The 11,081-nt window shown below is 36.8% G+C and overlaps 1 protein-coding gene across 1 annotated transcript in view; it reads right to left on the reverse strand.

The window, feature by feature from the left end:
- Nucleotides 1-981: 981 nt before the first annotated feature.
- LOC103258203 (LIM zinc-binding domain-containing Nebulette-like) overlaps nucleotides 982-11,081 on the reverse strand; it is a 193,008-nt gene continuing 182,908 nt past the window's right edge. The window contains exon 3 of the mRNA XM_008055910.2: nucleotides 982-1,486. Coding sequence (XP_008054101.1) covers nucleotides 1,325-1,486 — 162 coding nt within the window. The 3' untranslated portion in view covers nucleotides 982-1,324. The remainder of the gene's footprint in view (nucleotides 1,487-11,081) is intronic.

The following is an 11,081-nucleotide window of genomic DNA, read 5'->3' on the forward strand; positions in this document are numbered from 1 at the left end:
ATTTGCATTGCTAAAAGCAAAAGTGGGTTTTGATGTAAGGAAAGTATAAAGAGGAAGAAAAACAAGGGGAGTGGTCTTCAGTATTAATGACTGGCAGAGTGTTGGAATGTAGAAAAACTAAGGGACAAATGTCACAAATCCTTAAAATTGAACTCTCATCAAAGAAAAAATTTTTTACTAATATAAAATGTCCATTTTAAACAACAAACAATGTGTAAATCTTAGGGATTATGGCAAAAAAGAAAACTGTGCTCTCAGTTTCCCTCTACCTCCTAAATAAATTTTTCAAACATCAAATAACTCCATTTTTGAACTTTTGGAAAATGATATTTTTTTCTCAAATTATATACAATAATTCTAGCTGCAAATTGTATGTGTATATATGTGTATGTATGTACATGTGTCTGTATGTATATATTTGTATATGCATATGTATATACACACATACACACACAATTTGTAATAAACATATAAATACATATACATACACACATGTATACATAAATCTCATGATAATTGCCAAATATCAGTGAGTTTGAAAACATCTATGAATAAACATTTCCTGGAAATTAAAGCTACATCACTTATAGCATCTAGATATATAAATTTTACTGACTGCATAAGTGACACACAAAACACAGTTCCCATGAAAATTGATTTGAATTTTACATGTTTGTTCATACTTTCTTAATATCTACACACTTGCTGATTTTCACTCTATTTCTTCTTTGACACCCAACATTGAACTAAATTTTTTGTGGAAAAAACACATCTTAACACACTTCATATAATACTTTGGAAGAAATATAATCACAGGTATAAATTACAAAAATTAAGAAGAGTTGTTTATCTACCTTTAATAAGTACTGAATTAACACTTTCCAGTTCCTAATATGTTTTGAACTGCCACCAGTCACCACCACTTTCTCTTTCAAGGAAAATATATACTGAACAAGATGTAGTTTTCAAGCCCAAAGCAAGTACATATATAAATGTTTATTTCAAAACTTAGATGTAATGCATGATTTCAATAAATAATGAGTTAAACTATGAAATCTTACTATCCACAACAAAAAAATTAACTGTCAAATTTTTACACGTAATCATAAAAGTCCTATTTTTGAAAAAATTCAAAAGCTGAGAACCATTCAAAATGAAATAAGGAGATCTATAATAAAATAACTAAGCGTTAGGCTCTAGATAACTGTGATGAAACCAAGGGGAGGGATTTACCAGATGAAGATGGCACATTCTATGAGTGCACTGAGCACCACTTGCATTCCACAGCGACACACACACTTCCAAGTCACCCCGCCTCACTTTCTCATCCAGAAACACACATCAAGGCTGTCATGCCACTGATAAACTGGACACGTACGTTGCTGATTTGTTCCTGAGTCCTCTTCAGTCTCTGCAGCTCAGGAGTATCGGTAACGATGCTGAAGCCCCTCCCTTTGCTTTCTTCAAAATCTCTTTTGTACTTGACCTAGCAAGATGGGGGGAAATAAAAGAAAAAAAGTAACCAAAGGGATCACAAATCTCATTCGGGATAAGCTCTCAAGCAGGAGGCTTAGTAAAGAGACACCTGGGCATAGCCAGACCACTTGGTTTGCATCCCAGACACCCCACTTACTATTTGCATGACCTTAAACAAGTTACTTAACTGCTCTCTGCCTCAACATTCCCATCCATAAAACGGCAATAACAACAACAGCTATCGAACGGGTTGTAGGGATAGCATCAGCTGACTTAATGCATAAAGCTGACTGATAGAAACAAGTACTCCATGGTAGATTATGATTATCATCATCAATAGTATTGTCAGCACTAAAGAAAAAAAAATGTGGGAAAAGAAAGCTAAATCTGCTCTCGTGCCTGTCTTCTGACCGAAAAATTATCATTTTGAGCTTGGACTACCCAGAGAGGAGGAAGACAAACAGAATCGACAGCTAGCTCTGTCCAAGAAGTTTTCATTCTGTTTCAGAAGGGAAAGCATATGGAAATGATTGCACCATGCTATATTGCCAAATGGCAAGTATATAAATGCTTATGAAAATATTTATAAAATAGGCCACACCTAGAGATTTAAAAGCTTCTCACACATGCCCTTGGCATACTACATGCTTTGGTACCTAAGGTTTTTTGCAGCATTTAAATATACTTCTTTTCTAATTACAACCCAATGGAGCTGAATTGTACTGTTTCCTCAGGGGACTGGAACAGCTAATGCTTAATCCTACAGAATCCCATCTCATATTATTAGCATAATGATGATAACTGTCACACCAGCTAAATAGTCTGCTTGTTAATGACTGAGATGGTTACATCACTTTGACTGTCCCTTTTTTCAAAAGCCTAAATATGAAGAATTATGAAAACATATTGTGATAAACCAAAGAATCCCCATTTTACTATGAAAATTACAAGCCTCCAATTAATACTTAAATTAATCATGTGACCAATTTAATTAATTTAAGGTAGTTTATTAAAATATGACTATAAATGTAGCTTTCTGCATAAGTTTGAAAAGTTTGCTTAGTTTAACATGGAATGACTGTTTGTGTTGAGTCATATCTTTATTTAAATTCTTAATTCTCTCAAGCATCATTATCTTCAAGGCTACTGGAAGATTTTTTTTTACCAGAAGAGCCTGAAAGAAAAAAAATCCTGATGACAACACATGGAAAGATCTAGACAGTCTCATCGCTTTTTGCTTCAGAAGATCTAATTTTCTCTCCATACTTACATTCAAATTTGTAAAAATACAAAAACTCTTACTTTATTCCCAAAAGTGAAAGGTCAAATAAACTGCAATATTTTTCTTCCACATAATATGCTGAGTGAGATTAGCCTTCTAACCTTCAGTATCCCAGCATGTGTCAAGATACACACACTGGCACATTCTCAGTGTTTTATGCCTAACTAAACAAGCAAACCATTTAGCTTTGCTGGTAGCAAGCACTAGGACACAGATTAGTAAAACAATAAAAGTAAAAAAAGATGACAAGATTACAACAACAACAGGCACGAAGATGTAAGAAAAAAGACGCTAAGCTCTAACATCCCTAACACCAGTTTCAGAGAAGGCACAATCACCTATTCTAGTTGTTACTGGTTTAGAGTTTTTCAGATGGCAATTTCCAAAGAAAGAATTGAAAAGAAAAATCATTAAATTCTAAAATCACGGGTTTAGAGCTGATTACCATTCAACAATCCTTTCCACATTCACAAGACACATGAGAATCAACTGATTTTGGCACGCCTGGTTATGTGACTAGTTATGAAAAGTGTATAATCATTTCTATAAATGGTTTGCAGAGTTTTAGAAGATGCTTATCCCTTGTTAACGGTGTGATACACAACCAAGCCTCTTACCCTCTCAGTACCAGCTCAAGCACCAACCCAAGAGCATTTCTTTATTACACACCGGGAAACTTCAAGCTATTAGTCAGCTCTCTCTTTTCTATACACCCACCTGCTGGCATCCTATCTACTTAGGTCTAACCTTTAATGTTGTATCAGACAGTTTGTCAGTCATGTATAGTCTGATTCTGAGAGGCAACTGGTTATAAAAAAAAGAACATAGGACAGAGAGAAGTAGAAGGATTCTTCTCTCCAATCTCATGTGTCCTCTCTGTCCTCACATGGCCCCATCCAGTCAGTGAGAACACCACACCTGTAGACCCAATAACTCATCTTAGAAGAGATATATGATCTAGCATATGTCCATGAGCCTCAGCTCTGGGACTCTGGCAGGAACTCTTGGGAAGGGGGTGGGTACTCTGGTACCTTGTCCAACTAGTTTAGTTGGATGTAAAAGTGAAGCTGCTGACCACCAAATGGCCAATGCCCAATAATAAAGAAACCATTACAGAGGCAAGCAAAGCAAGAGATTCAGACAGAGTTCTGATAACAACATTTGAACAGCTGGATTTAACTCTCTCGGGTTTGTAAGTTAATTGAGCTAATAAATCTCTCCCTTTTAAAACCAAAATCAAATTCTGATGAACACAACCAGTCCCCAGGATTCCTAAAAAGTATATAGATGTGCAACAGGTTCCTAATAAATATGAACATGTGAATTTCTCCTCTTTTACTTCTGTACTCTGGTTCTTCCTATTTGTGATACAAGATTTACTAGTGTAGAAAAACATCAGATTCTATCACAGAAAAATCATATCATCAGATTCTATCCCAATGCTTTAGTGGACAATCCTTTGCTCATTAAGTAAATATTTATTGAGTACCTACTATATACCAACTGTTCCAGGTGTGGGAACAATGCAGCAAAGAAGACAATGAACAATCCCTGCCCTCATGGAGCTTATATTAATTACAGCATGAGAAAAGGAAAAGTGCTATATATGTCAAATAAATGAGACATTAGTGGAAACTGTTAAGAGAAAAATAAAGCAAGACAGTGAGATGGGACGTGTCAGGAAGGCTGCCCTATTAGATGAGGTGGTCAGGTAAGACAGACAACACAAATCCCTAAAGTGGTTTGGGAAGGGCAAGGGCAGCTGGTGTGGCTGCAGCAACCTGAAGGAGAAAGAAGAGGAAGAAGAGGGCAGAAAGTGATCACAGGAGTTTTGTTGGCCCTGTGGATACTGGTTCTTCTTTCATGTGAGACACGGAGCCCCTGTCAGCAGGGCAGCGGCGTGTCCTAACTTGAGTTTTAACAGGCTCTCTCTGTAGTTCTGCAAACTCCTGGAGGTGGGCAAGACAGGAGCAAGGAGCCCAGGTAGGGTCAGGAAATGTTGTCCCCCTTTCCCAATCGACCACTGTCAGAAAACTGGCCCAGGACCACAGAAGACAGAGAAAATTCCAAGGCCAGCCTCAGGGCCTTGACCTCCCCAGGAGCCCACACCAGGCGATCTGTGCCCTCTTGTCAGGAAGGACAAAAAAGGAGAGAGGACAGAACTAACATGCCAACAGGAGCTCAGAGAGAATGTTCTACACCTGGGAAGTAACACAGTCTTACTTCTCTTCAGTCTTATCCCTCCAATATTGAAAAAGGCAGTTTGAAAATGAACTCTTTTTACAATGACCATCTGTATACCTAACCCTGAATGGTACCCCATGAAGAAGAAGAAGAAAGAAGAAGGAAGAAGAAGAAGGAAGAAGAAGGAAGAAGGAAGAAGGAAGAAGGAAGAAGAAGGAAGAAGGAAGAAGAAGGAAGAAGGAAGAAGGAAGAAGGAAGAAGGAAGGAAGAAGGAAGAAGGAAGAAGGAAGAAGGAAGAAGGAAGAAGGAAGAAGAAGAAGAAGAAGAAGAAGAAGAAGAAGAAGAAGAAGAAGAAGAAGAAGAAGAAGAAGAAAATGGACTCTTTAAGCCAAAGGTAAAAAATTCACACAATTAACAATCTGATTTGTCATATCTGTTTTCAGAAGTGATTGTAAAATGTATTTATTTCAAATACTGAATGCTACATAATATGGCATCTTATGTAGGTATATATGCATTGACATTCTGTATGTGTGTGTGTGTGTGTGTGTGTACATGTATATGTACTTGTATATATGTGTACATATATATTTATCTTCCTGTACTTTAGAATTCTACAGCAAGAATCAAGAGACCTTGGATTTAAACCCTGATTCTTTTCGGTGATCTTAATTTGTTCAATTTTTCAAGCACTCATGCAGAGGGAGAACCTAGATACCAGTGTGGTTCTGATCCTGCTTAAGAAAGGCTCACAGTGACCGAAAAGAAATACTTTTAAAATCAAAATGCTGGGCAGAGCTGTAAATTGGATTACTTGCTAATACTGAGATATATGTTCTATCAAATGCCGCAAGTATCACAATTATGACTATTACCACCTCATCAATGACTGCAGACCACGGAAGCTACTAAAGAGAAAGGCCGTTGTTAGGCAGCAAGCCAGCTCTGATGAAGAAAGTCAGTGGGGCCCAGAGACTGGTAAATTATTAAATGACAAACTAAAAGGAGATTAAATAACTCTTGGAAGTGAAGTCAAAGATGGGCACATCCCATGTCCCACCAACTCTTCGAGGAATTATGCTTCTCTCCAAAATAATAACCCTTGCCATTGGGGATCGAGACAAACATGTTCAGAATAACATTGTTTCTATTTTCCAAAGCAATGAAAACAACCTAAATATCCATACACAGGAGAGTGAATACATTGTTGTGTATTCATACAATGTAATATTACCCAGGAGTGAAAGTAAGTGAATTACCGCTCCATGGATCCATACCTGTGGACGAATCTCAGAAACATCACGTTGTGGAGAAGAAGAAGAAGAAGGGATTGTATGTGCATGACGTAAATGTATGGGGGAAGGGAGCTTGATAACACAACATTCAAGGTAGTCACTATAGTGGCCGATAGTTCAATCCGAGAGAACACCAAGAGTCAATTCCGATGAAAGTTCAAGAGGATTTTTATTTGCAAGCTCGAGCCTGGACCTCTGTGGACCACTGACGCAGCAGAGTACACCCAGAGGCCCTGACTTTCTTAAGCAGATGCCTTTTATGCTTTTACACAAAGGGAGGAGGAGTTTAGGGGGGACTTTCCAGTCTTGTTACCATTTAATTGGGTAGTAACCTCTGGTGGTCAGCCCAGTCGTGGAGGATTGGCTAGCTTGACTCGGGCTGACCTTGGTCCACTAGCTGGGGAAGTTGCAGAGACATTTGAAAACTTTAGGTGATTTTCCCCTGGCACCTGATTGGTTGTTGATAAGGGGAAAGTGGGCCAAGGGAAGGGGTTAAAGCTTGAACTAGAGCTTTGCAGTTTTTCCCATAACTGAAACTTTAAACAGATACAGGTTATGTTTTAAAGCAGAAAACTAAAATGGTTGTGCTATTGTCCATAAGCCGATTACATATTTATTGGGTTATAGCATGCTCTTAACCTAAGTTTATGGTATACCCTATTACGGTTCTCTCAGTCACAATGACATCTGCTCATGGAAGGATATGCAGGGAGCTTTCCTGCTACTGGTGATGTTCTAGTTCTTCTGATGGCAGATTCAGTTGTGATCTTTTTATTATCATGTTATAAAACTTGTGTGGGCACTATGTATATTTTTTTGTACTGATCAACTATTTCATAGTAAAAAACATTTTCACAGTATTCACAACAGCCAAAATATGGAATCAAGCTAAGTGTCCAGCAACAGATAAACAAGGAAAACGTGGTCTATACACAATGAAATATTATTCAGTCATAAAAAAAGAATAACAGCCTATCATTTGCAGCAGCATGGATGGAACTAAAGGTCATTATTAAATGAAAGAAGCCAAGCATAGAAAGACAAATACCACATGTTCTCACATGTATGTAAGAGCTAAAAAAAAAAAAAAGTAGATTTAATGAAGACAGAGACAGGATTAGTGGTTACCAGAGATTGGGAAGAGAGAGGATGAAGAGAAAGGGAAGAATATAAGTGTACAGTTCAGTGGTATTTAGTACCACTGAACTGTACCACTGAACTGTACACTTAAATACAGTAAAAATAGTAAATTATATATGTATATGTTGCTTCAATTTAAAAAAAATTTATAAAACAGGAACAGAGTTCTAAAACTTGAGATACAGAAACTGAAGTACCCAGTGATTACACAAAAACCATGAGGAAGAGAACAGAAAAAGAATATGATACCCAGGAATTCAGTTGATATTTTCAGTCAACTAAAGACAAGACGAGTTTTTCATAAATGACAAATGACCTAGCCAATGGGCATTCATTTGCAGGAAGTTAAATTGGTTACTGTTTCTCCATCTTAGTTAAATTGTTTAATGATATATGAGCAAACATGAACTTCAAGCAAAAAGGCAGGGCAAACTGAAATCAAAAGAGTGTAAAACTGTGGTATAAAAGGTATTACAAACATGGAATAATGAGAAATAGCAGAAGTTCAAGGGAATCCCTGGCATGTATCACAATAGTCCAGGGCAGTAAGAAGTATTGAGGGACAGAGGTGGACGCAGAGGAGAGCAGTGTTTATCTTACTACGACTTGTCAGAATATGTGTAATGGAAGCCTGATATCTCAGGCATGTATATTGTTTATTATTGATTCATGTTATTTTGCTCTTTATTTCATACATTTCTGATACAATGAAAACCATGGCCAATTTCATTACCTTTCATGACATGATGGATATGTCACATTTTTTTCAAGAGGATATTGTGAGGGTCATGGTATTTAAAACTAAATGCAAAATTCTTAGTTTGATCTGCAAAATTTAGTGCTCATGTAAGTACCATTTTGTATAGTTAAATAGATTTTAGGGTAATGGAGAAGGTGAGCCATATGCTTCTTTCTTTCTTGCCATATTTTGTTTGATGCTAAGCATGTACTAGAAACTTAATCACTATTTCATGATTGATTACTATCTAGTTTTGTATTTTTAAGGTCTAATATGCATAAAATTGGTTAATCGCACAATGTTAGGTGGGAATTAAGCTCTCCAAAGGAAAATCTGATTAAGAGCTTCTTTTTTAAGATAAAGTTAATTTTAGCAAATGTTAAGTCAAAGAAATGAGCTCAAAAGTATATTTGCTTTTTTATAAATTAATCTCATAATTTTTAAGTTTATGATTAATTACATAAAATTAAAATTATAATTACCTTTTTAAGTATAATTAAAAAGCATTAAAAATAATTTTCATAGATTTCTAAGCCTTAAATTAGCCTTCTACTGCATTTGCTGAGGTTCTTTGTGATATTTTCAGATTTGTCAATTTTCCTATATATCCACAAACCAATTTTACCAGATTTGAGATTCCTTTGTTTAAAAAAACCAATGAAATCTATATTTTATTCTACACACATATTCTAAATACATAATAAAACACATTTTAATTAATTTTTCAATCAGCTAAGCTAATTAAAACATCACCAAGGCACTCAAAGTACATCTTAGTGGTTAACAATATAGGCTCGGAAATTAGATAAACTTGTCGGCCTTGGCTCCACCTCTTACTAGCTGTGTGACCTTAACAAATCACTTTGTGCCTCTGAGCCTCAGTTTCCTCATGTTCAAAATAAGCAAAATTATAGTGCAATGTTGATAGGGCATTCATGTGAATTAAATGAGATAATATTAATGCCTGACATTTATTGAATGCCTACAATGTTCCAGACATAGTACAGAGCACTATACCAAGGATCAAGCAAATATAAACAAACTGAACTAACACAAAACAATCATGAAAGTGAAAATAACCTGTCCTTAATCTCAAAGTGCCACAGCTGATAAAAGTGACAGATGATTCCTCAATTTTCCCACATATGCCTACTCCTTAACAGATTGATGATGTCATTAAAATTGTTCCAAACAACCCTCCAACACCTGCAATGGCATTATCCATCAAGCAAACACTGACTCTTTTCCTATAACAAAACATACTTCTTTCACTCCATAAAACTGGAAAATGAAATAAAAACAAACCTATAACACAGAAAAAGAAAGGATGCAAAGTAAAAACAAATGTAAATGCATTTTATTTAATGTGTACACAAATGACACTAAGATAGTTTCCAGGGTTGATAGTTTTCCTTACCCAGAACAACCATGGATCTCAGCAAGTCACTTTATTTTATTTTATTTTATTTTTGAGTTAGAGTCTCAATCTTGTTGCCCAGGTTGGAGTGCAGTGCCACGCTCATGGCCACTGCAGCCTCGACCTGCTGGGCTTAGGTGATCCTTCCACCTCAGCCTTCCAAGTAGTTGGAACTACAGATGCCCACCATCACGCCTGGCTAGTTTTGTGATTTATTGTAGAGACAAGGTCTCACCAAGTTGCCCAGACTGGTCTTGAATCCCCAGGCTCAGGTAATCCTCTCACCCCAGCCTCCCAAAGTGCTAGGATTACAGGCTGAGCCACCATGCCCGGCCTCAAGTCACTTCAATCAAAACATTTAAAAGATTATTTCCTTAATGTGGAATTTCATTTAAAATATAAATCTCCTAGAAATGTTTACAGGCTATTTAAAAAGGTGTTACAACTAGAAATATAGTACTAATTCGAGTCTTCCATGGGAGAGAAACTATTAAAAATAAATATATGAGAAGTGTTGAAGACTTATGTGAAGAGTTATGGCTTCTTAGCTAACAATGAGAGCTTTGTATTAATTATAGTGTCAGTCTTGAGAAGTAACAGCAGCTATGATTTATTGAAGACCTACAAGATACCAGACATTGTACTAAGCACTTGACAGACTATTTTACTTAATCTTTAAAATCACCTTGTAAAAGAGATATTTTACCAATTTTTACATATGAGAAATGTAGTAGAAACCTATTGTTTGGTTTACCCCAAATCTCTCTTTCCAGTAATGGTCTTGTGTCTTGTCCTATCTATTTAGGTTTTCTCAAGAGACATCATCTCCTTATTTGACCCACTTTTTTAGCCACTATTGACTGGCCATCCTCCGGCCTACACTAATCCAAGTAGAAATGTGTGAAGGATTTTGGAATTAAGACTCAAAAGGTAGAGTCTTTCCTTCAGGGTACTAAAACTCTAAAGTATAAAATTTTAGAACTATCAACAGCCATGCTTGCCATCACCAGACTTGGAGGGACTGATGCAGCTCATCTACCCAAAAGAAGGGTTCTGGCCTGGTTTCATTTGGATACTGATTCCCACTGTTCCTGAAGCCCAAGCAGACACATACCTACTATTGAATTTTGTACCCCAATAGCCTCAAAATGAATTACCATTTCATTTTGTTCATAAGTGTTGGGTCTTCTATCGTTTGCAGTCAAGAATTCTAACTATCACAAGAAACTGAGGCTTGGTAGTTTAGTAGTTACACTCAGAATCTAGTATTGCCACCAGGTGAATAGTAGAATCAGGATGCAAACCTAGGTCTGCTGTCCCTGAAGTCTTTGCTCTTTTCACTCTATCATGCTACAAGATGGCAGTTCAAATACTCTGTAAACTTCAAAAGTTATCTCTTGAATTAAAATACAATTTTAGCCGGGCTCGGTGGCTCAGCCTGTAATCCTGCGCCTTTGGGAGGCTGAGGGGAGTGGATTGCCTGAGCCCACGGGTTCGAGACTCGCCTGGGCAGCGAGACCTCATCTCTACAATAAAACAAAAAATCAG

Source organism: Carlito syrichta, unplaced genomic scaffold, assembly GCF_000164805.1.
Source record: "Carlito syrichta isolate Samal-C Ts95f unplaced genomic scaffold, Tarsius_syrichta-2.0.1 Scaffold302026, whole genome shotgun sequence".
NCBI lineage: Eukaryota > Metazoa > Chordata > Mammalia > Primates > Tarsiidae > Carlito > Carlito syrichta.